At 35.6% G+C, this 27,109-nt stretch overlaps 2 protein-coding genes across 2 annotated transcripts in view; one reads left to right on the top strand and one right to left on the bottom strand.

Annotated features, from left to right (window-relative positions):
- Positions 1-18,218, bottom strand: part of LOC108729978 (uncharacterized) — a 62,865-nt gene extending 44,647 nt beyond the window's left edge. Inside the window, exons 1-2 of the mRNA XM_018459389.1 lie at positions 17,622-18,218; positions 8,794-8,874 (exon numbers count right to left, since the gene is read on the bottom strand). Coding sequence (XP_018314891.1) covers positions 8,794-8,874; positions 17,622-17,660 — 120 coding nt within the window. The 5' untranslated portion in view covers positions 17,661-18,218. The remainder of the gene's footprint in view (positions 1-8,793; positions 8,875-17,621) is intronic.
- A 7,513-nt stretch (positions 18,219-25,731) lies between these two features.
- Positions 25,732-27,109, top strand: part of Cad88C (cadherin 88C) — a 33,208-nt gene continuing 31,830 nt past the window's right edge. Inside the window, exon 1 of the mRNA XM_018459388.1 lies at positions 25,732-25,946. The gene's annotated coding sequence lies outside the window, so the exon portion shown is untranslated. The remainder of the gene's footprint in view (positions 25,947-27,109) is intronic.

Here is a 27,109-nt window from a genome sequence, read left to right as displayed (position 1 = left end):
CATGCATCGCTGCAAGAGTATGTATCAATATCCGCAGCAATCCAATTTTACTAATCCATTATTTGTTTAAAATTCAATTACTGATAAATCATCCGCTCCCCAAAAAGTCAGAAATTCATTATTGATAATGTAAAATCGAACCCAAGATGAAATCATGGTTCTGCATTGTCACATGCACACGTGATTCGGATATTGGAACTCGCCATTTTCATCTTCGCTTTCCTTGAAACTGCACGGAGATAACATCGTGTAAGAAGTTTCCTCCTTTCCGAAACTATTCGGCATGAGTTACAAGAAGAAAAGCGTGCAACAGAACGGACGCGAATGGAACTGCCGCAACGACGGGAGAGTTTCACTGTAATATCCGAGATCATTTGAGATAGTTTCAAAGGACGGACTCGTGTCCAGCAAGCGAAAGAGAGAAAGGAAGGGAAAAATAGTACAGACATCGCGTCCCGATCTCTATTCCAACGAGAGGCCCTTCGGCCTTCCTGTGCGACAGAACCACGTGGTATCTTCTTCGCGTCTACATATCCTATCTTTCGTACAAACACAGACTGCAAGTTTGCAAATCGATATCGAGCTTTGTTCAAAAAATACCCATCGGATATTTTTCATCGAATAATATCAGCTATTATCGCTTTGTGTTCAATAAAATAACACCGCGAATTCTCTATTATTGGCGCGCTCATAACACTAAAATAGAAATCTATTTTTCCATACCTCTCGCATATTTCAGTGTATATATATTCTGATACCGCGATTCTGTCTGTGTCACTCAACTGACTTTTTTTTCTTCAATCATATTTCGTAAACTTTTTTGCTACAATAGCACCTTTTAGTTGTAAATTAAATATATGATATAAATATATCGTATTATATGTGTATATGCATGTTTTGAAACTTTTCTTATTCATAATAATGTCGTAAATACATTATATCTTTCTTTCTTCAATTTAAGTTATTTTTACAAAAATTTAATATCTTTGCAAAAATTTTTAGAAATAAGAAACTTATATAATATTAAAATTGTATAATATTAAGAACAATCAAACAATTATGATAATAAAGTAGCAGTAAATAATTAATTAATATTCCAAGAATAAAGAAAAGAAAACTTAAAAATGGTAGTTTCACTTTGTCTGTACTTGCTTTATCCTCGCCTTATCCTTTAAGCTTCACCCTTCTGAAACTCCACTGCCTCTTTGCCCGGCCTGCTGTTTCTCTTTTCACGTTTGTCAGGGGCAATGACAGGATATTAAAGTAGGAACAACGCGTAGACTGCAGACTGTAAATATCCGGTGGTGCTCGGCTTGCCTGACGTTCACAGTGAACAGGCGGATAAACCTGCACCAGCAAAAGGATTCCCAACGAGCCGGACATGGGCGGTCGGGAATCTTCGCTGTCCGTATGGAAATGCACCGCAGAGTTTATTGCACGCTGGCTATGAAGCGCCGGTCGAGATAATAGCGTTGATGAGGAAGATATAAATTACTTGATGCTGCGAATAAGTGACAAAGACGGCACGCGGCTGTTCTCCTTCTCTTGCGTTGGCGTACACGCATTGCGTGAGTTACACGAACGACTACTTGATTGATTGAATACGTTTCGCGATAAGAAGTACCGTTACAGCAGTAACCGATGCAATAATTATTTTAACCCTTCGGCGTAGGTCGTTATTTTTGAAACTTTGATTTAGAGCCTGTTAATGCAGATTTGAATGAGAGACTGAGAAATTGCAAGATAATACTCCAATGCATTATTAAGAAATGACTTATTAGAGTATCATTTTGCAAATGTACAAATAAATATTTTAGTATTAAATCTTTTTTAAATAAAAGAAAGAGTAAAAGGTATGCCGAGTTTTCTAGGGTAAAAGATATTTCGAAAATTGCACATTTTCTTATTATGTTAATTAAAAGTTTTATAGAAATTCTACATTCCTTGTCGGAGTAACCACAAAGTATAACTTCTTGAGAATTTAGAACTCTAATATAGAGAGACTACGGAGAATTTATGAATCTCAATGACGAGAGAGGCAATATCACGTGGCTATTCTTTATTGTAGCTAATAAAGGAGGACTCTTAGAACGGCCAAGGAAGTTTATACGGAAGTCACTTTTTCTTACTCGGGATTAAATCATTTTTCTTCCTCAGAAATCGACTCGCAAATATTCTAATTGTTGAAATCTGATACTGGAAGCACGTAATTAAAACTTCCTGAAATAAATCCTTAAAACAACGAACAACTAAAATTACTTAGAACTCAATTATTCTGATATGATTAATTAAATTGTCCATTTTATTATAAATTTTCAATAATAAAGACTACAGTCAATTAAAGAATTAGATTCAAGTAAATTTTAAATATGCTTACGATAAAATGTTTGAAAATAAATAAAAATATAATAGTTCTTTATCTTTTAAAGAAAATTTTATTTCTCGTTTTAACTTTTTTCTCTTTCCTTAACGACGAAAAATTTTGTAAGAGAATACCGTATATATAGAGTTTACAAAAAATATCTATCTTTAGATGAGCATATTCTATTTGTTCTCTATATCGAACAGGATGATTTCTTATATCGTCGAGCAAAACGCGTAACTGATGCTAGGAATAGCTGAAACCACATCGAGTGTGAAAATATTTGGAACCGTAGAAAGGCTCTTTGACTTTGACCTGAATCGAGCATCTCTCGATTTTCTACATCTCGGAAGAAACCCTTGCTTGCCGTGAAGAAGGAAAGGGATAGGATGAATGGGATATGAGAAGACCGTAGGGAAAATAGAGAGTGAGAGAGAAAGAAAGGGGAAAATACCGTAAGCGCTGTAGAGACTCTATCGGTAGTCTGGCTGGTGGATCCTCTCGTAAAAGTGAGCCCGGGAGAGTAATAAAAAGAGCGACAGATAAGCCGCTTCGTATTGCCTTCCGATCGATGGCGTGTTGCATTGACGTACGTGCCGAGCTCGCTCGCGCCGAAACACTTCTTGGTGATAATCCTCGAATTCCTTGCCAATACGTTTCTGTAATCTACGACTGAGAATATCCGCATGGTGGGTGTTTCGCTGTGGTAGAACGAGTTAACTTCGCGATTCTTTTTCCCCTTTCTTCTCTTCTTTCTCTTCAGTTTCTTCCAAATAATTGCAGGCAGCGAAAAGCTTTTCAAACCGAATTTACTTAAAACTTTCACTCTGCGGATTAACTCATTTTTGCATAAACACCGTCCATTTAAAGTATCTCTCGACCGACCGTGCCCGACGTTGCTAAACTTTTTGCATCAAAAGCCCACTCTCGTCGCATCTGCATCTACATCACCAATACGTCGCTCGCGCGACAGTGTTTCACATTCACGCACTCGCGTCTCGGGACCAAGAAACGAAAAAGAGGGGAGAAGGACGATTCGCACACACGTCCAACGAAGGAGTTCAACGACCTACGGGAATGCCAGGGCACCGGCAGGCTATCGTTTTAAACCGTGTTCGGCAATCTCGTAAGACCCGCCACTGCTGTATGCGGAGGCGCGTACTTTTGATAACGGCGACCCCACGGAAAGGATTACGGGAGATCGGTGGTGAGCTCCCTCTCTGCGAACGGGATATAGGAACGGTGGATACATAAAACGGACATAGAAACAGATGTATAATTTTGACGAGCTCGATGCTACGGGAAGCGGAAAAATGCACTTCGTCACTATCGTCACGCTGCGCTGTCACGAACCAGCACAAAGATCATGTTCGTGCGGGCGTAACATCGAAATTCACGCCTGCCAGAGTTGTGCAGATGTTTAATCGGTATTGTCGGTTCGTTGCGGATTATACATGACCTATATGTAGCATAGCTACATGTAACATGGCGTCGTCGACGTTGTCGACGATTGTCTGGTAAACCAATGCCGAAACCGCATCGTCGTAAATGTGAGAAGATGGAGGTGTGGGTGCGGATAGATCGACTTTACACTATTCTCTCTCTCTCTCTCTCTCTCTCCCTGGTGGTTTCGCGGTGAATCGTAATTTGAGGATGAACCGGTTAAACGTGATTTTCGTTCTTTGTTCTTCAACGTGAAATCGTGAATCATGACTTTATCGCGTAAAGTTTCCAAGATTCGAAACGATCGAGTAGTGTACCTTTTCTTTGTTTTCACAAGGACCACACTTCCACAAAACAATCGGTGATAATTTAGGTTAGAACAACGGCGTTAAGAGATCCCTGGTAATTAGTGTGTAGCGCGAACTAGTGGAAGATTAGACCGTTATCGTTTTTCTTTATTTTCAACCCTCGCGATAAAAGAGCATCCCGGAATACCAGAGAGAGAAAGAGCCAGTGAAAGAGGTCGGCGGCTACGCATCCCCGAAATCAATATGGATACCTACACGTATTGCGATATACCCTGCACGTGTTCTCGTGCGTTTCAGTACCTTCCGCTGTGTCTATAGGGTGGTCAACGTGTCAAGGGTGGAAAGATACCCTTCTTCGTGACAAACTGCCCCCATTCGTCGTGATCCACGAAACGAAAGTGACGTTTCTACGTCATTGACCACCGTGACAAATTTGTACTTGCGTATATTCATTTTATTTATTCTCGGCTCGTTAATGCACGATGACAAAATTATTCCATGAGGGTGCAACGATACAAGAAAAAAAGATCATTTTGACGAGTCTGGATGTTTACAAATTTATGAGTTTTAAATGCATTCGAATAATTAAATTACTATTGATGTTTGATACTGGTATCATCATAGGAAATACGTAATCTTAGTGAATCATAATTAGATCAATCGATTTGAATGGTTTCAAAGAACTGAAGTTAAATTCTAACATTGTGTTCTCAGTTTTGTAGAAATGATTTCCAATTGTTTGCTGTCACAGGTACTTTCGGATGCATACCTTCAAGATCGTATTTCTTTGACACGACTGCCTTTGTCATAGCTTTAATAACTTGGCAAGACAGAAACCTGAGAAAAAGAAACCGATGGTATGCCAATACATCATGCCGCTGTAGAATGCGTTTATTGGATTTTTCCCGATTAAATTACATTCCACGATGGCTCATCGATTTGATTTTGAATTTTAATAGCACAGCCGCGATTTCTTTGGACCTCGTCTTATACAGTAACGCAAATTTGACAACTAATGTATAAAAATATTAATAATTAATTAATATAAAGAATAGCACAGTAAATTTATGTTGAATAAATTTAATACAATAGAAGAAAAATATATAAATTGAGAACATTTTGGTAAAATACTGTATATTTCAATTTGTAACGCAATACAATGTTTGATGAAACAATAATAGATATTTCAAAATTCGTGCGTAACTTTGAAAGAGCTATTCCAGGTGAAACAATTTTTTGGTACGACGTATTTCCGTTAACCGACCGTACAGTACAATGTGCCCCAGCTGGAAATCTCGCGAAAAAATTCGGACCACTGTTTGACACCCCGTGAAAGCGTCTCATGTAATTGGCAATTAAAGCAGATGGCTTTGACAGCCTATCCACCCTGCGACACTTGAAATTCGTATGTGCTAAAGAGAACGACGAAATTGTCCACGTGAATGTTCTAACTTCGTCAAATAAATTTCTGTTCATTCGCACTGCCATTTTTTTGTTAAACTCCCGCGAGAGAAATACCATTGAATGATTTTGTTTCAATTTAAATTCGAGGTAAAGGCCCTTCGCAAGCCCCTTTGAGTGGCTTCCACTGTGAATTTTCGTTTTGCTGCACAAAAATGTCCTTTGAGCAGCAGGACACCGAAATACAATAAAAACTCACGAGATAACTCACGATAAACTCGTTTTAATTTACTACCGATTTAGACATACCCAATTTTTCCATACCCAAAAAAATAATTATAACAATTAAATTTTTATAAATAACGAGTAAAGTTCCAATATTTAAATATTCATGTAAGTTTAAAATAGAATAAAAACAAAATTAATTTGCTTTAAATTTTATGAATACCTCGCATTAAATTTCAAAGTATATTATAATTTCATCTACTTTATCGCTTTTCCAACTTCAAAAGTACAGCAAAAAGAAAATAATATATCCCTCCTCTAACCATTTTAAGTTGAAAGATTTATTTGCGACGACCATGTAATATTTTATTATTCTCTAATTTTTACGACTAATAAAAAGTCAGAGCAGAGAATCGCATGTCCGATAATTTGATCACATTTCTTGATTTTCTCATTTCCTTATAGATATATCTATCCATTCTACAGAATAGACACAGACTGGCATTAAACTCAACTAAACGAAACTCTGTTACGGGCTCTCGTGCTATTACGGGCATTACGGGCATTAACTATTCACGTGGTGCATAAAAATGGTTGATATCGATGGTGTATAAATTTTTTAATAAATCTTCATTATAAAGATCGATACAAACTGCTGGAGTTGCTTAAATTAAATATCTTCTAACTTGAGAAAAGTTAAACTCGGCAATGAAAAGTTTAAATTAATCGAACAATGCATTATTTACACAAATAAAGTTTATAAATCAATTATCACATCGAATTAATTTTATCTCAGTTAACAAATAATGTTCACATCTGTAGCTAACAAGTAAATATAAATGTATTTTTATTAAAATACAAGTTATTAAAATACAATACCTTAAAATACAATAAATTAATAATAAAATTTTGATTATATAAATAATAAAGTTATAAAAACAAACAGTTTGCAAATAAAGAGAAAAAATATGTTTGTGAAAAATATAATTTAATCTTATAAGTTGGAGTATTTTTTTGGAATAACAAATGTGTGTTGTCAAATTCAATAAAAAGAGGAATGCGTGCTGGATTAATTGCATTAATAAAATTTCATGTCTTACATGTTGCTAACGATTGTAGCACAAAACATGGAGATTACCGACACCCTACTGGCACCAGTAGGCGACCGGTGAAGCGTCTCTTAACCAACCGAGCGTGATTTTCGCTTCATTTACGGCGGCCGTATAAATATAAATGTTGCAGGGGTGAGACGAGATATACGCGCATTTACGGCGTGTTACACTAAACGCTTCTTTGAAAGTCTGATCTTCTACGATGGAGTATAACAATAGGGACGATTTGCGAAAGTGCGCATTGAGTGGGAACGATCGCTGAACACGGAGAGGCAAGTGACTCGTCGAATTTACGACTCATTACGTTGGAGATTGCTCATATCCTTTGATTTCGTTACCACAAATCTACAATTTTATTTATAAGTAAAAAGGAGTCAATTGTTATTATAGAGAAACCACAAATAAATTTTTATATACAAAATAAGACGGAAATCTAGTTATATTCCATTTTTTTAAATATTGCACTAAACTATTGATGGTGCCTCATAAAGATATTCGATTGATATTTCATTTGTGAGGATTTCTGTAGAGTAAGTGAAATTTTAAATGATTAAATAAGAATTCATTCAACAAATTTAAACTTTTGTTTCTATACGATTTTTACTTTCAAAGCATATATCTTTTCAAGAATGTGTGGATTGAATATATTAATTAAAACAATCTTAATTAGCAGGAAACATAATATACTTCTAATACATTATCTATATACTTAGGTACCAATATAATATACTATCTAATACTCAGGTATCAGAATTCTCTCACAATAATCTACTTATGTCTATATTGGAGTCGGCTAATTAACAATTAAGAGCGTGTCAACACAATGTATCTTGCTCCCTTATCTTTCCATTCAAATTTTTAGTAAATTTAATTTCTATTAACATTTAATAGGACATAGATACCGGGACAGCTAATTAATTCACGACAGTTTACATCTCTGTCATTCATAGGAAAAAGGAAAGATGTGATAAGCAAGCCAATGCATCTAACTTTAATCGTTGGCAACTATTCAAGTAAAATTGATGAAAACGAGCGCGGCGTACGTACATTTTAATGAAGTAGTATCACGGGAAAAGTAGCAGCGTGCATTCTTACATGCATGCAGGCTGCTCAACACGAATACTGGCGCACACGTACGTTGGAGATTAAGTAGGAACTTCCTGGCACGAATTATTCTCGCTTGTAAACAAATATCCAACTCCGATGAAACTCAAAGCCGAAATTCTGCTGATCCATTCAGGTACGGTCATTACTAGATTTATACAGTAATAACGTAGCTTTAGAATAATAATCCCCTCAAACATGAGAACCGTTTTGATTCCTTTGCCATATGGTACTCATCTATTCGGGCTAATTACGAAATGTATTTGCTGTTGATTGCAATTGATGTCAAGCATTACGACGGATGAAATAAGCTTCCATCAATGGGCATCATTATGCACGCGTCGTTATTTTATTACGACATTACATTATACATCAAACATGATTTGTAAAACATAACAGATCGAAGGTAACGGTTTTTTAAAGTAGCATCTAAAAAATATTTTAAGAGATTATGAGCGAGAATCTATAGTTTTATCTCATCTCATATACACAAATCTACGTAATGTCGAGATCGCGCGACCATTTGAATATAAAACTGGTGAATTCATCATGCATGCAAAACGGGAAAACAAACAGGGTGAAAATGGAACCGCTGGTATATGCCACGCTATTATCCTAGGATCTTATTGCTTCTTATTATGCGAAAAGGCGCGCTAGAATAATTCGTCTTGCCACGCATTACCGGAAGAAGCAGGTTTTGCCGTCCCCGGAAGGAAAACAATGTTATCTCGCAGGCATAATTTGTCATTTTTTGTATAATAATCATATTCCCTTAAGAAAGGGATGCTAAATTAGAAATAGTTTTCAGTACACAACAGAATCAGGGGAAAGCACTTACCCTAAGGATCTCCAATTGGGAGCGCACAAATTCCGCGCGGCTGGCAATGTCGGGAATCGCCACAGGAAACGAACCCATGTACTGTGACAGAAAGAACTCGGTGTTAGAAGCAATGCAAAAGAAAAAATTTTTCGGATGTACATAGATTCTGCTTTTAAAAGACACCTTAGAAATTTAAATAACGGTTACGTTAGCTACCTGACCTAAGAATTTAACTTCTTTTTTACAAAAGCAATACAAATAAAGTCTAAAATTCCTTCTGAGAAATACACGTTTGGTACTACTACAATCGAATATTCTCACGAACAAGTTGCTATTATTCTCGCGTGTTATATTTATTTTTACGCTTTCGTCAATATATTTATTGTATGCTCGCCGAGAAATAATTATGAGATCGTCAATGTAACCGTGCTTTGAAGGGTCGCAACCCACCTAACTCGGCGGGTGGCTGCCAGACGGCGACATCACATAGCAGGAAAACTATACCGCTACGCACACGCCGTTGGAAAACAATAAAGGCAGACCTGGCCTACGACAAGAATTTAATTTCCTTTTTCCGTTTCGAGGACATCCGTACACCGGAACGCGACCCCCTACCTTCCGCAGGCTCGCCATTTCCTTCCAATAGTCAATTTGGCTGGCGATCATCCCTGCCCTCACGCGCCGAAACGAAATTTGGAAAATTTCGTTTCTCCCTTCAATCGAGAAGAAACCGCTTGTCCCTTGGCTCAAAGAAAGACTGTTCGACGAAAACTTAGAAAAACCTAGAAAATTTTTATCGACTTTCCTCTGTATTATGGATGCCGTAGGAAACATATTACAAACGTAATTTAAAAATATTGTATATTTGATTCATCGAAGCGATTTGACTATTACGAATAAATTGCTGTAGGGTAACTCCGGTATATACGCCGCACCTATCAAAAACTTAATTTATTAAGTATTATTTACTATGTTTATAGTAAACGAACTATATCAGTAAAAACTTTGTACTGTCTACTACTATGAAAAAAATATTAGAAATCCGAAATATTTATTTTTCATATTAAAAAATAAACTTTTTGAAACCTTATATTTTTGCCGCATATCTCATAGGGATGGGATATATGGCTACTCATAGGGGGAAAGGGGGTATGTACGGCTCATGAAAAATTTACAAATAATGTAAACATGCTTAATAATACAAACATGCTTTACTATTTCACTACACGTATGTATCACAAAATAACCACTAATGCTCGTATTCGTAGTCAGACCTTATACTTAAGGCTTCCTTAAATTTATCTTTAGATGCTCAGTAGCCAATGAAATAATTCGTAGAGTATCTGAAGATAAATTTAAGGAAGCCTTAAATATAAGGCCTTACTATGAATACGGGCATAAGTCTTTTACACGTCCTACATTAATCATTTTATGTAGATTATAACTTATGATGGCGTTACTTATTACAGTGACAAATCGATTCAACTCACAATAAATTCATTAATATTAACAGTAAGAAACTGAAATCATAACACAATACTAATATAACATAAAGGCATGTAATAGAGTTACGGGAAAATTACCCCCACTCCTTCTATTTTTTCTGACTTCTGCGGCGTAAATCCCAGCGCGGCGTATTTGCCGGAGTTACTCTATAGCTTGTTTATTTTTATATTTTTTGGTACTAGAAAAAAAAACTAAACTATGTAGGTGAACAGTAATAGTTTTTCTCGCGTATATTCGATCTCACAGTGACCGTGACCTCAATCTGACTCTATGGCCCGTATTCATAGTCGGGCCTTATATTTAAGGCTTCCTTAAATTTATTTTCAGATGCTCTACGAATTATTTCATTGGCTATTGAGCATCTAAAGATAAATTTAAGGAAGCCTTAAGTACAAGGTCTGACTATGAATACGGGCATAACTCTATATAGACTCTCGAGATTTGTTCGTCTCACAAGCTCCAACGTGCTCCAACATGCTCTTATCATAGCTCTTAAGGCCCGTCTACAATACACGTAGTAAGCTTGAATTAAGTAAAAGTAAGAAATTGATCAACCACAGTCGAATGTGAAAAGAATAATCGACTATGAGAATTGGTCAATTTCTTACTCTTACTTCTTAAACCAAGCTTATACTACGTGTATTGGAGACGAGCCTTTACTCACTCCAACGTGCTTGAGAGTGAGTAGGGGCTATGGTAGGAACATGTTGGAGCATGTTGAAGCTTGCGACGCGAACAAACCTTCGATTTCGGGGCCCACTCCTTGTTCGCGGGGAGAGTAGCGGAGCGGTCACCAATCAGAGATTGCCTCTGGGTCGCGTGATGCCAATCAACGATCTCGAGAAAAACACGCCACCGGTTTCAGGAATTTTCCTTTCCACGTCTCTTCGTCTTTCACAGATAGAACGCGACATTCTGGACCGCACATGCACGATCTGGCAAAACAAGCGGCTCTCGCATACCGCCAACAAAAAAAAATGCTTACAACTGAAAAAATATCTTTTTATAAATACGAGACTCATATTTCCGGTATAAAGATATCTTTCGCTTGGTCAAATGTGTCTCGCCGATTATATGGCCGATAAAAATAGCGACCCTCCGAACATGACGATAAATAAAAGCACCAGGGGTGGAACGTACTAAATAACGACACCTAACGCAATTATGTCCTTGCGGAATGCGACCATATATTTCTTTTTCATAATCCATAGCAAGAATATTGGAGCTAAATATTTCTAAATAATGAAAGACAGTTTAATTTGATAAAGTTTCAAAAATGAATCAATACGTAACAACGGGAAAGTTAGTTTGATAAAACTGTCTGATATAGAAACTTACGAATTAAAATATAGCCGAATACAATGCGTTTAATTTATGATTTCGCTGTGATTTCTGTGCTGGCGAACTTTTCCTAGCTAGCAGCATTTTGATCGGTTTCCGTACCGCAATATAATCCAGGTTTTAATCCTCCCGGATGATTCTCATTGTTGTGTTTCATCGAACTTGTCTCTGGGAGGATCTCCTCCCGGAATCGCTGGGATTTTCCTGAATTATTATGCCACTGCGCAGAAGGGCGACTGGAATACTCACTGAGAGAGAATTCCATGAGGGATGGATGATTTATAAAAATATTGAGATGCAGTAGCTATTATTATTATGAATACAAAACGTGAAATTGTCTCTTTCTCTCAATTATTCTTAGATCAGTATTAGAGAGCAGGGATACGAAATCATTCTAGTATATATATTCAAAAGAAATATCTTCACATGAATATATTGAAATTATTTTATGATGAAAATGTTATTAAAATAAAAATTTATTATGTAAATTCGCTAGAATATGTATTTGTTACATATATTAATAATATTATAAATTATATAATAATGTTATACAATAACATAAAATAATAATTATATTATAACATATAATTCGAGAAAAGGAAGTCACTTATAAATTTGAAAAATTTTGTTTTTAAATTTCCGATTAAATTTTTTTATCTTAACGTACTTTTTCTATATACTCGTAGGTACATGTAGTATATCAAGACGAGTTACTTTGTGTGTCTATAATTTCTTTTATCATCGCCTAGTTTTATGATAAAAACCCATTCCGCTGCGCCGCACAAGCAGCATGCTGTTCCGCAATTACCGCATTTCCACCAGCGCAAGCAATCGGCCGTGCTAATATCTCGCAGGCATTAAAACGAGCGTTAAAACGAATCGATTGAACGATCACGACAATCGAAGAATGTAAAAGCCCGTTTCTCTACGACGCTCGCTGGCGCACATGGTGCTGCCGCCAGCAAGGAATCGCTACGATTATTACGGCACTATAAATCCACGATATATTTCACGGTGGCGAAACACATCGGTTATTTTATTCGATCGCTTATATCCCACTTGAGCTATGCGCTTCTCTCGTTCGCGTCGCACGTAAGTATCAGCCAAATGACGCAATGACACCAATCATCCATTCTGCGGCGCACCTGTTCTGATACGTAAAACCGAGATTTTCCTCTTCGATAGACTTCTTAAAATTAAATTAATGAATTGATAATAGTGATCGCGTGGATATATAAATAAAAAATCTCAATTCTCTCTTTTTATTCTAAAAAGAAATTCTAAACAGTGTTCTTTTATACCACGATTTCCTCAATTATTGTCAATTATTCTTTTTCGCAGATCCATTAATAATTCTTGCTTGTTATTCTTTGCAATACACATTTCATTAATTGCAAGCTATCTTATATGCCAACAGTCTTTAGAGGATTGGATGGAAATAATCGCAACTCTTCTTATGTCTCATCATCCACCAACGAAATTGCGGCATACGTGCGGACTAACAAGCTTGTTGACAGAATTTTCATTACTATAACATGATAGAGTATCTAATTTTGGATACCAAGTACACTCTCGTTGAAGAATCACAATTGTTTTACTTTTATTGAAAAACCGTGACTTCGTGGAAACCGACATAGTTTTATTCTTTCGTTGAATAATTACAATCAATTGTAATCTTTTATATTTAAATATAGGTACATATATTGCATTGCTAATACTGGCCAATATAACAGTAAGTGTTAATACATTAGTTGTTAATATATTTTTTAATACTACTTCAGTTCCAATTTTTTATCCTTCAATAAATCTTTAAAAACTAGAATACTTATTTTTTTCATTAGAAATATCTTTTCTTAGAATCAGACACATATCTTTTCTAATTTTAATGAATGTATTTTATCGGTACAAAATCTATAATATAGATTGGAAAAACATTAAATCGATTTATTACTCGCGTCGTTGAGTAACGGAATTTCGCATCGGCTGATTCTTTTTTTCAATGGATGCTGCAGAAATTCCTAACGTAACCTTTTTATTCGTCTATTTTATTGCGAACGGGTCACCCATGCTCAACAGTAAATCCATTTACGTCGTAAGAGGTATGTCGTATATGGCAAAGAATACTTTCACCGTTGAATTTCGCGAAATTATGCGGAAGTTGAGAGATTCGATTAATATCGTATGCCAGAGGCCAGAAGCATATTGTGTCATTATCGTGTTTACTGTCGTTCTCGTGCGATCTAACCCGAATACTTTCACGCCCTGGAGATGTCGATCCGCAGGCGATTTCGAGGAAGTTTATCGATATACGCGGCTATCTGTCAAGATAAATCTAAGCACGACGTAAGATGGAATCGGCTTTTATTATGAGAAAATAGTTCCTTTACTCAACTGATTTTTTCTATTTTTTCTTTTATGCAAAGGCAGTTTTAAAACCAATTACAATTATATCGTAATTACTTACAATTACATTTTATCACATGACGCAAGAAATGTACTCTTGTTTGATATCGATATTAAACAGCTTTGTCTCTCTGTGAAAGCTTCGCGGGTTCCGATTAGATTCGAGCTTATCCCACCGGAAAGGACCGAGTGAGGTGAGTGTCAGTTTCTGGCGATAATGGGATATTCGTTACGTTATCGCAAACGAAATTGCATCCGCGCGCAAGTCTGCATAGTTCGCCGCGCTTACCAAGCGTAGTCACGTTGTAACTGTTGACATTTTCGTGCGCTCCGTCACGAGAGTCGTGACGGAGAATACCGACGCAGGATAGAAAGGACGTTGCGTAAAACGTGCGCAGCATTTAAATGATTCAAAATGCCATCACAGAATGGGAATCGAATCATCGCGCGTAAGAGTCGACCGTATCGAAAATCGATGACTCCCGATTAGAACACGTCCCAATAATTAGATCGGTTAGTTTAGAAACAGAATGTCAAATCTTGAACCAGATAACGTTATCAAAATAATTCACGAGCTGTTCAATTCGCAGAATTCTGACAAACGCGAGAAGTTTATCGATTCTTACACAGTTCTAAAATTATCCTTCTTTCAACAATATTATTGCGGATGCAAAAACCGATACTTACAATCTCGAAAATCAGAATGAAACGATATACAGGACAACGAGACTAATAATAATAATAATAATAATAGCACTAATATAATAATTTTTCTCTGTGTAAATCTGTTTTTCCTACTTTAATTATATTAATGAGCTGTGAATATTTCGTGTTTATTATTATCTATTACACTTAATGCTTTACATATTTCACCTTCGAATGTAATTCTGAGCTCATCATACTTCTTTGCAATACTCTTACTTGTAACTCTTCATCTCATTGTAATTTTCCGTTTAACATGCTTTTTTAGTTCTTACTCTCTTCTAAGCTATGTTCTGGGCCTAGGTTTTTTAGTCAGCACTATGCTGATACTTCGCCTTTTGATAATGCTTTGCTAATTAGTGTCTTTTGTCTCATTGTTCTGCAATAGTTTTGTACTGCACATCAATAAAGTTATTATTATTATTATTATAAATTTATTATGTACGTACAAGATTGGTTAATGTCTTTGAAACGAGAAAATCGGAGTCAAGCAGATCGATAAAACAACCTACAGATTTTAACAATGGTTAAAACGTAGAACAGAAAGAACCGAATATTTGTTATTCGAGTGGGTGAACGCGTCGCTATCCGGCTTTTACCATCGGTTATGCGCGTCGAGAAGTTTTAAATTACACCAGCATTGTACGAATACAATGTGCTGTCAGTGTATCGAGTGTATGACGGGAACAATCGCGCGTACCTCGGGACAATTTAAAACGCAATTTACAATAACTACGAGATTAGTAAATCCGTTGAACGTAAATTAATCTCAGCCGAGTTTATCGAACGGAAACGATGGATACTTGGGATGCTGATAGAGTACACTGATAAAGTACCCTGATGGCGCAAGATTGTTTCACAAACGAAAACGTTTTTACTTTATCGCGATCGAAATTGCCTTTCCGTGTTTCGCGTTTTAATAGGATTGACGCCGCGCGTTGCAGAATAGCAACAAAAAGACGAAATAAGAACATTTCAAAGCGGAATGAAAACATAATGGGGCATATCAGTCGAGGTAGAGCACGGAAAATTTGGTACACGAATAGACACGCGGGATGTTGTCGACGGTCCATTATTTATTTACATGCGAACATGCCAATCAAGTAAAATTTTGAACCCGTAAAATTGAAGCGCTTTCAAATTAATAAATCACGTTATATTGCGATATAGCGTACTATTTCTATTGTATGATACTTGAACGCATAGTCGTTCGTTAAATTAATAAATATTGCGTTCATTTCCCGATGCAGCCGTCACAAACACAATGCTAACGTATTCAAAATCAACGAAATCATCAATTCGCTTCGGGATCCGCATGCATACTTCGGCCGTACGAGGCTGTGCAATCTTTCTTCTGCTTGAGTGTAACATTCTGGCACTTGTTCTAACTTCTTAGCGATTGTTCGAGTGTTCAAGGTATACGAGATCGTTCCGTAGCGTAACGCAGTTTCGTAAACAGAAGAACGAGGAAAGAGATACGTGAGGGGAGATTTATATCCGTTCACTTCCTCGAAAGGAGGAAGACGCAATCGTAAGGAAGCGCGAAGAAAAATTCCTTACAGCATGCGCACGCTCGCATCCCCTGGTACGGAACAAAACGAGACAAGACGAGACGAGTGCGTATGATGCACACGCGCGAGATTCCGTGCGAAACGCGTGCGTGTCACGAGCGTTGCGCTTAGCCGCCTCTCGGAAAAGAGAAGAAAAGGAACAAGAGGAAGAGAGAGTCGTACATGAAAATTACATACCCCGTCTGACTTGCGCTTAAAAGATCTCTCGGACGAATAACTGTATATTCAGCTAAAAGCCTCTCATACGTCAATGCCACATTTACGAGATTTCGTGGCCTACACTGGAGGATAGTGATACCTTTCCACAATCTCTTAGTATTCACACACGCTTTGTTGTCGCACGGTTGATCTTAGAAACGATACGATCATCGAATTAAGATAGACACGTGTAAATAAATTGAGAGTTGTCGTTGTGATTATTAAATTAAACGATTTCTTATCTCCTTGTTATTAATCCATTTCTCTTTCCATTGTCCTATTCATAGGACAGCATCTTTTTAATTTTTTTTCTTCATATGAGTACTCTATATGGATCTTTTCAATTTTTTATATACAGGGTGTATCTGAAATAACGTACACTATATATACAGTACTATTCCTAATTAAAAACTAAGTCGAAAAGTTCTCTACCATTTTGCAATTTTCGCAATAGTTAATAAGATATTAATTACTAAAAATCGCTGAATATTGGTTTTCAATAATTTTTTACTCAAATACTATCAACTTTACAGAAAAACTGCAACAGACAAAAATCATTTATTTTCTTCTCATAAAACTCTAAGAATTTTTTCAGAATTTTTTATCGACTTTTTAGTATTGCATTTTCTTATTTTTACCAACATGTTTTTCTTATTTTTACCAACATGGAAAAATACGGTATTAAAAAATTCTGAAAAAATTCTCATAATTTTATGAGAAGAAAATAAACAATTTTTATCTCTAGCAGTTTTTCTGTAAAGTTGATAGTATTTGAGTAAAAAATTATTGAAAACCCATATTCAGCGATTTTTTATAATTAATATCTTGTTAACTATTGCAAAAATTGCAAATTGGTAAAGGACTTTTCGACTTGTCAGTTTTTTTATTAGGAATAGCACTGTATGATTAGTGTACGTTATTTTAGATACACTCTGTATACATATATGGATTATATGTATATAGTATATACATATGGAGAAAAAAAATTTGTTAATGCTGTCCTATAAATAAGACGGTAGGAATAAATAGGTCAAGTATCGATATGATCATTATTTCCCCGTTTTAAAATCAATCTAAATATATCGTTACGCTTAACTGTAGTTAATGAATTGTGATAAAATTCACCTTAGCTGCGACGGATCTCTTTGAGAACGTTTCTGCCATAATAAGTATACATCACTTCCCATCTGGTCGGCACCGGTTGTGTTTTCTCAGGAATACATTGAATACTTTTCGGGATAAAACTTAAAACGTATAGACTTGTTTTTCAGTTTCACATAAAAAACACTGCGTTACATTTTTACTGCACTTTCGTTTTACATCGTACGAATTCGATGAAAAGTTTTACTATCGCGTTACTTTTATCGGCACTTTTCGAAAAAAAAATCCACGATGCATCCAACTGCATTCTCGATATAATCCTTTTCAAGTTTAAGCTAATAGCTTCAGTTTTATCGTCGAAAAATCGATAACACTTTTAAAGGACTTTTAACGTTGAAAAGAGATATTCTTACATCAATTATAATGGCATATATTTTAATAATAATACGAGAAGTGGACGCGGTCTGGATATGTTAAATTTACGAGGGTAAATTTCTCAGATATATTTAAGTGAGGTATTTGTCGCCGACTGGAAAAGAAATAAAGACTGGTCGACCTTTGCGCGTTCATGTGATAGTCGGTACAACATTTGCAACTGGAATTTCAACTGGTTTGGTTTGTATCGTCAGATAGCTCGGATCGCGAATGCAAATATACGTAAAGGAACTAAAGAATTAATTTGTATTACATTATACACCGATATATACATTTAATTAATATTTACATCGAGTACACGAATAATAACAACCAATTTAAATTAAACGGATAACAGCCAATTAATTATTAATTTATGGTTTATTTAGAGGGTGAACTCGAAAAAATAACACGCGAAAAGACAAAGTTAAATTATAGCGCTCTTTTAATTAAACCATTTTTTAAATATATTTTGATTGAAAAATTTTATAAAATATTTAAGAAATTATTTAAGAATTTATTTAAAAATTGTTTTATTTAAGATTTTAAGAATTATTTAAAAATTTATTTAAAAATTTAGGAATATTTGAAAATTTTATTGAGAAACTTTTGAGAAAGAATATTAATTTTGCAATCTTATCCTTTCAATCTCTAAAGATAAATTAAATGCTTAATTAGAGAGACTTAATTACTTGAAGTATATAGCATGAATATAAAGAGAATATGTCAATTTGAAGCTTTCACGTATTACTTTACTAAAGCTACTTTGATTTTATATCGAGTTCCTCGTGAGAATGACTGTAACCAGAGAGACTGCCACTTTATTCGAATACTACGTCCTCGTACGCCATCACGCACGTCACGCACATCTTTTTCACCTCAATTGTCAAAACAAATATATCACATTCAAAAAGTCACTCAATATACGAAATTGTGCGCGACACAATTTTCAGAAAAAATGACAAAGAAATACGTGCAGTAGACACTATCATTCATTGACGGTGCAATATTCAAGGTCGAGAGATCCAATCCTTTTAAAATCATGATTCCATCTATAACAATCGCGTATCTAGGCCAACTATCGATAAATCACCGTGGCATATGCAACTGAAATGTGAAATCTCTCACCGCGATTGGATTGCCGGGTCGTTTGTTTGACAATATTGACGTAAAATTCAACGTAAAAGTATAACTCTTAATACGCACAGTCGCAAAATTATCGTCAACATTAACAGATAAAATAAGAGGGATTATCAGATAGTGAAGCGTGACGCAACGAGTCACGTTGAGCTTCTCGATCGCGCATATGGACATTATGGACCTATCGTCAAGTCGGCCATGTGATGCACTCGCAGGTAGTCATTGTAGAAACAGATATACGCGTACCCGTATAAAATCACATGGTCGGATCATCGGCCGGAACGCGAGGAGGCCGAAGCACCGGTGAACGCGCGACGAAAGACTGGCCCGCGGGACCCGGTAAGAGGGGCCCTTTACCGCGCTGGGGCGGGGGGCCTCGATGATACGGACGGCGGACGGCGCGGTCGCTAATGGCCAATGGCGCACGGATAAGAGGAAAGGACGCAGAGTCCTAGGAAGGATCGGGAAAAAGAGGCGTTCTGGAAAAAGAGAAACCAGAGGAACTGACCGACTGGTCGTCACGAGTCCAAGAAGTCGATGAAGAATAACGGAAGAAAGAAAGCGAGAGAAAAAGAAAGAGAGAACGGGAGAGAGGGGGTGGAGGCGAGTTTGGCAGAGGCCGGTCGCGAGCACCTGGGAGACATCACCTCTTCGTGTCTTCTTACAATTCTTCGCAGGCGTACTTTCGTATACCTCAACACGCGATTATCGTTTTGCGAACGGCCTCAAATGCAGTGGCGTGTGAAAAATTTGTATCTAACTTTTTTTAATTCTCTAGTAATTAATTTTCGATGTGAGATATGGATAATTGAGAGCAAACACAGTTAAATTTAGCGTACATCTATTTCTGTATAATAATACTAAATAATACTAAATAATAAGTAATGAACCCACCAAGTAAATCGAAAGTTAATTGTATTGAATTTAAGAGCCTTTGTCAAATTAAAATTTTGATATTTTATATTCTCTAGTAATTATTCCGTTTACCATAATTAACATCGTTACGGATAAAACAGTTCGCTGCTTTGTTGTATTATATTTACATAATAAGACCAATGCGATTAAGTTCATTCATGATATTTCTCAAAATAGCAGTTAACAAATTTTTAAGTTTTGATTTATACGGTTGTTTCAATTATTTTATCATCAAATTTTATTCCAGAGACGATTTCATCGTCAGAATACATTATTTAAAAATATAAAAAAGATATGCATGTTTAAAAAAACCTATCCTTTAATCGTATCTGCCAAACATATGTTTCAAAAATTTTAAATCAATTAGTTTAGGAGATTACAATTGTCTGCACAGTTTTTGTGCTTTTTTTTAAATATTCAATGATTGCAATCAATCTCCGCGTTATTAATGAATCGTAAGTTATATTTATGTGCTATTTCAATTTTGATACGATATCCTGTCGGAGGACGCACCTTATTTCGTCACGGAAGATCAAGCGCGCTTCATCTCTATGAAGATCATTAAATGTAATAAGCTGAGCAGTGCTAGACATGATTATCCCAAAGCTCCTCGTATCTTCCGTCACTTTGCCGCGTTCATTTACTATGACTGTCGCTCATTTGCAGAATATACGGAAGTTACTTACATTCAAGTAATTTTGCAAAACTCGAGATACTATCTATGTAAATAATGCGAAGACCAAAATTGAAATGTAAGACATCTTATAAGATATCTTTAGACGGTTTTCAGGCAGTTCTCGTAAAAGTGTCGATAAAGACATTTTTCAGACGTTAATTTGTAAGACGTTTTACGCGTCGAATTTTGACTTTGTGTCCAAATTGTTTTCTAGATAATAATATTCGTATTTGTATAAAAATGAAGCAGTTTTAATTTGACATTTTAATTATAAAATTATCGGAATAGAATATAAGTATATATATTATGTCTAAGTTATTGAAATAAGTAATAATTATCCGTTTTTACTTCTATGAAGAAATTGACTCTGACAATGAACGCGATGTTGGATATTTTTTGCCAATTTCTGGACATGCCGTACAATATTCGTTTTGCGTTTCATTTTCTTCACTTCTTGCCGCCTCATCATAATCTCACGCATGATTTGCGGATATCCTTCGATCAGTCCGTTTATCCTTTTAGAAAGAATATCCGTTTAAAAAACTTCCGGTTTATATAGAAAGATTGTGCTACCTGCACATTAGATATACCTAGATAAATTTCACACACGGAACGTTCATCGTAATATCATGACGGCATAAAAGTTACCCTTGCATGAGAAGGCATAATAATGTATAATACAAAGAATTTCTAAAAATAGACATTACATTCCCGCTTATATCTTAATATATTTCTACTTGATTTCAGCTACACATAACTATGAATACCGCGAAACAATGCAACCGTAATGTACTGGATGGACAGAAATAGAGAGAAAAGTTAAAGGGATCGATACGTAAAATTACTTCGCTAACACTATCACAACGTGAGAAAACATTGAACTCATCGTACTCTTTCTGAGTTCGTCATAAAACTACCTGCTACATGAATCTAGGTCTAACTTTAAGCCTAGACTGCTGTTTATTATTCTAAAATAAATTGCGGTTTATCAGATTTTATATCGTTTCTATGCTACACTTTCTAGCTGGACATAGACTGCTATTGCGAAAAGGATTAACGGGGATTTTCGAGACAAGATAAGGAGATGTGACCGTACGTGTCCTTTCTTGGGATCGCGGACGACGAATCCGTTCCTGGCGCCACGGTGTGTGCCCGCCAGTTGCACACCGGCCGATACCCAGGTCTCCAGACTGGCTGCAGCTGCGAACCGGTTATATACTTTCATCTGGCAGTCTTAGCACGGTCCCTAAAAGAGAATCCGATGACTATAGCTGCAGTGCGCGAGGCGTGCGAGGAAAAGAGAAAGGAGAGAAAATGGTAGGGAGGTTAATGCCTGTACTGAGGCACGCTTATGCATCGGAATAAAGGACGTCTTCCCCCACTCTTTTGTTTTTTTTTTCCCTTTCTTTTTCTCTTTTTTTTTCTTCTTTTATTTTAACCCTACCACTTCTTCTGGTACACATCGGCAACACTCTCTACGGCGCGAGTCGCATACTTAGTGGAGGCCGTTCAAAAAACGCTGCTGCTTGAAGCTGCGAGGCGGTCCGGAGGCAATATTTGATGAGATCGTATGACGGTCACCGCCGCGATGAAATGCGCATCCTGTTTGGCCGGTAATACATCTGACGCATACTTGTAGACTAATTGACCGTAGACCAATAATTTGGTCTTGTAGAGCGCCGTAAAGCGAATATTGAATTAAGCGCTACGTTTGAAAAGAAAAAAAAGTTAAGTGTATCGACCTGCTTTGCGTGAAATTGAATTGAAACGTACGACGGTGCAATATCGATCAAACAGATTTCTTAAAACGACCTTAAATTTCGCGAATTATATGGCGGCGATCGTTGAATTAATGATATTCGCTTTTCAAGCGAATGAGAAATGATAGGGAAGCAGAACTTTGAGCCGCGCTACGCGTTAATAGTTTATCTTTGCGCTTATCTTCTGCGACTGTCGCTTGAAAGAGCATCCGATAACTGTAACGGTAAGCGCTCCAGAAGGATAAGAGCGAAGAGGGAGAAGAAAGGAATGAGAAAAGTTGCTGCGTATACTAAAGCACAGTTACGTCTTCTTTTCGTTAAGCTGCGCTGCGCCGCCAGTTAAATGTTCTTTTCGGCGAGTCGCGAATCAAGTCGGATGTACGGCCATCAATGGGATCGAGATTTTGATGTGAACAAAACGATGTAGTTAGTTTTCAAACAGTTGTTAAAACTCCAAAAGAGTGATTGAGTTTTCTGCAATCAGCTACAATCGATACGTGATCGAAAGATACAAAAGGAAACGTATAAATGAGGCAAAAGATATCAACGGGAAAGGGAAGAGATAAATCGAACAGATAATAGTAAATTCATTCTCTTTTTTTTCTGTAGACAAATCCTTGAATTTAAATGAAACAAACGTTGAGAAAGTAATGGTAATGATACTCGAATTAATATGCATTGATATGCGGGCACGTAGAAACTTTAATTAATCTGTGAAACTCTACATTCGTATTCAATTTGTTGCCACGTTAACTTACGCGAAGACACCCTTTCTCAGGATCGTCAATGATACGCTGTCCCAATTTTATCTGTAGAACTTTTACGCACGGCTTACCGCATGTAGACGCCTTCAAGGTCTACTAGCTCGATTTCATGTATGAGATCACTGGCGACAGATTGTCATGACCGATTGAAACAAGAGGCACCTTGAAAAATGAACGTATGATGAACGTATCGGTATGTAAGAAGAAATATTTGATGACAAATGATTATCGATGTTATTCGAATAAATATATGACAGCAACTTAATTCTTTCTTAATTATCCATTAAAAAACAATTGGACTATAAAAATTTGCATTTTTTCTATTTTTGTACACAAACGAATTTATTTTTTTATATCTACATTAATTATTTCTTACATTTTAATATGAAAAATTAATGTTCGTTTCTCTTTGATCCTATAAATACAAACTGCAGGTAATTATTTTCACATATCTTTTTATTATAACATTTCCGAAACAATATTGTTTTTAAAAAATTTATTTTATATGTCCCCATTTACAAATCCAATTTTATTGTTATTTTAAATTATGTCAATATATATATAAATATAAAAAATGATTTTAATTTTAATACTTCAAATGTGATACCTAAATATAAAACATAAGTTTCAGTTTTCGCTGTTTTACTGCACCTAAATCAAATATATGCATCTTCTTTCTAATTTTTTATTATCATTGATTATGAAAGACTATATGAATTATCCTCATGTTTAAAAAAAATATGCATAGATTTTTTATTATCAATCATGATTTCTAAAAGTAGACGCTTTAAGATAAAGCCAAAATGATTAATTTAATAAGTTTTAATAGTTTTTTTCGAATACGTATATCTTATGTATATCTGCAATTTCAGGTTTTAGGAAAACAGCATGCGACATCTGAGGTGCGATGTTGAAAGTGACTATCTTGGCCGGTTAGTCAGGTTCAACGAACTTAACTTACAGTAGGTACACGATGATCCGGACATTAAGCCCGGTAGATCATTGAATTTTTCTGAATTTTAAACACATAGCTGCTACACAACTTTAATTCGTAATACTATATTTGTATCGATAGCATCTCTAGCGGATAAAGCAGAGTTTTGTAACTCTGATATGCTAGATTAACTAGTTTACAAACCTGTTTCTTCATACCTTCATAGAATTTATACGACTTAATGTATACGTAATATATATAATATTAGGCAAAAGTAAAATATTATTTACACATTATGTATTATTAACAAATAAAAATTGCTTCTTTATATTTTTTATCTTTTACGTATAATTCATTTTTCTTCAGTAACATGGTAAAATTATAAACTTCAGAATGTATAAACTGATTTCCTTCTCTCTTCTCTCTCTCTTAAAATTGATTTACTTAAAATTTATTTATTCTTCCTGATGTTCTCTCTGTACTTTTTATAAAACTTTTTTCTTCTACATAATTTCTACATATTCTTGCACACATATATTACATGCAATTACTTTTGTTCTCCGTAAATTTAAATTTCACGAAACTATAACTTTGTTTCTTCACTATAAAGTTAGAAGTATTCTAAGGGTTTAATAAATGTATATCATTATCGACTTCGATACGTTTATATCTGATATGGAAGATTATACCATGGCGTTAATAATCGTGCTACCGTTTCTTCGCCATTAACAATCGACGGGCCGCAGGCGGTGCCCCGCTATTCTCTACAAAATACATCTTCCCCTGCGGGCGGTGAGGTGGCACAGGTGACCGGAGGTTGTGACGAAGGGGGAAAGCCCTCTCCTGCACGCCTCGGGGAGCACGACGGGCTGAATTTAACTTGGAACAACCGTACGTTTTGTGGTGTTCTGTGCACGGTCAGTGCTCACGCCACAGAACGAATGCCAGGCAACGATCTACGCTCTCCCGACGGGAACCACGCTGGCTTCGCCCGTACCTTCAGTTTACTATCGTAAGCTCACTCGGACAGGTGAGCGCCGCGCTCACGGCCGATCGGGCGATGACACGGTTCTATGCAAATTCGTTTGTCATCACCTTAATCTCGCGATCGTGAACAGAATTCGATTTTACTTCGACTTAGTCTTATCTGCGTTAAACCTAGGAGTAGTGACAAAAGTGCTATTTACAATTTAAAAGGAGTTTAAAAAAAGTTTTGTTCAATAAATTAAATAGTGCAAATTTTCATTTTCGATTAATGGCAGAAAATAAACTTGAGTGAATGTTTTAAATACAGTGATTGAAAAAGAAGAATTTATATTTTTAATTACAGTGACAGTAATTTGATAATTAAATTATAATAAACTCGTCGATTCTTGTCACATTATGTGTGCATGTATATTACGTGCAATTATTCAATTACGTTTACTCAATTTATTGAATGGATAATGTACTGAAAAGAAATACCAATTACAGCGACAATGTAATGTGAAAAAAATTAAAAAACAATTGAAAAGCAGTAATAAATTAATCAATTCGATCTGATTCCTAAATAGAGTTTACTGACACAGTTGGACGTATGAATACATTTTGCATGCTTCGCAATCACGCTAACGCTAGCACCGACAATGTGTTAAAAGCTGCAGTTACAATAAGACAATTGTGTGAATAAAAACATTTGTTTTCATCACTGAAACATACCAAACAAATCTATTCCCGCCATTGTATTATACATCATTAAAAATTCTGGTGAGTACAAAGTACTTTCGAACACTAATATAATATTTTTTTGTACTCACAATCATAAAAATGATTTAAGCCTTTGTTCCGATGCATTCAGATTTTCATATTTTTTATTATTAATGAGTATGAAACTACTGAATATCTTTTAATAATTAGCAACAGAATATATTTAAATTACCACATTACAGCTTGTTAATATTTCTGACAATAAAATTTTATGAGTAAATTAATTAATCAATTCACAGGATTAAAAGATTTGGTATAAAACCTATGATTATCTCTTCATTTCTACTTCATTTCTATTTCATTTTTACATTTTAATAAATTGTCCCTTTTTATCGGATTTGATTGGCCGTGGAAAGGCAACGGGTCGCAATTTTTTAGAAAGTTCCGTGGAACTTTTAAAACGTGACATTGACAGACAGTACGTCCATCACAGTCGACATCCTGATAATGCCGGTGTAGAATCTCACGTATCTGACGTGCAATTAATGCTTATCTGACACCACCACTGAAAGTTTAATTCGTGGAATCAATGGTATTGTTAGCCACTCTTTGATAACTGGCCTTGCAATCCTTAAAGGAAGACGTTTCGTATACTTGTTATTACAATCAATTTTCAACAAACTTCAATAAAGAGTGAAGGTCTCTCTCTCTCTCTCTCTCTCTCTCTCTCTCTTCGCTGTTGAAGTAGAAATTGAAGTTTAAACTACGTCATCTGTACTAAATGAAACACGAAAGGGCGAAAATGAGGTATAGATTTCTACTAGATTTCTATTACAAAATTTTGATTGACAGATTCTAAATAAATAAAGGCAAAATTTTTTGTAAATTAAATAAAAATTAATTTAAGGAAGTATTTCTTGTAAAGAAATGAATGAAAAAAGATATAAATTACAATAAATTTAATAACACTTTAATTTAATAACATATTATTTATAATATATTTAAATATATTTATATATTTTTCCTGCGTGAGAGATTCATCTTTTTTTTATATGCCATGACTTCCGTTTATTACGGAATTAAAATTGAACGTTGAAGCAAAGCTAACCACTGGATACTGATCGGCAATTGTTAGCACTGACCCAAATTTCCTTATGACGACATATTAATTATATTAAACGCGAATGTTCATGACGCAAGAATGCAATCACGCTTCAAACTCG

The sequence above is a fragment of the Mycetomoellerius zeteki genome, unplaced genomic scaffold (assembly GCF_001594055.1).
Source record: "Mycetomoellerius zeteki isolate Tzet28-1 unplaced genomic scaffold, Tzet1.0 scaffold821, whole genome shotgun sequence".
Classification (NCBI taxonomy): Eukaryota; Metazoa; Arthropoda; class Insecta; order Hymenoptera; family Formicidae; genus Mycetomoellerius; species Mycetomoellerius zeteki.
Note: the sequence above shows the minus strand (reverse complement) of the source record. Positions and strands in the feature narration are given on the sequence as shown.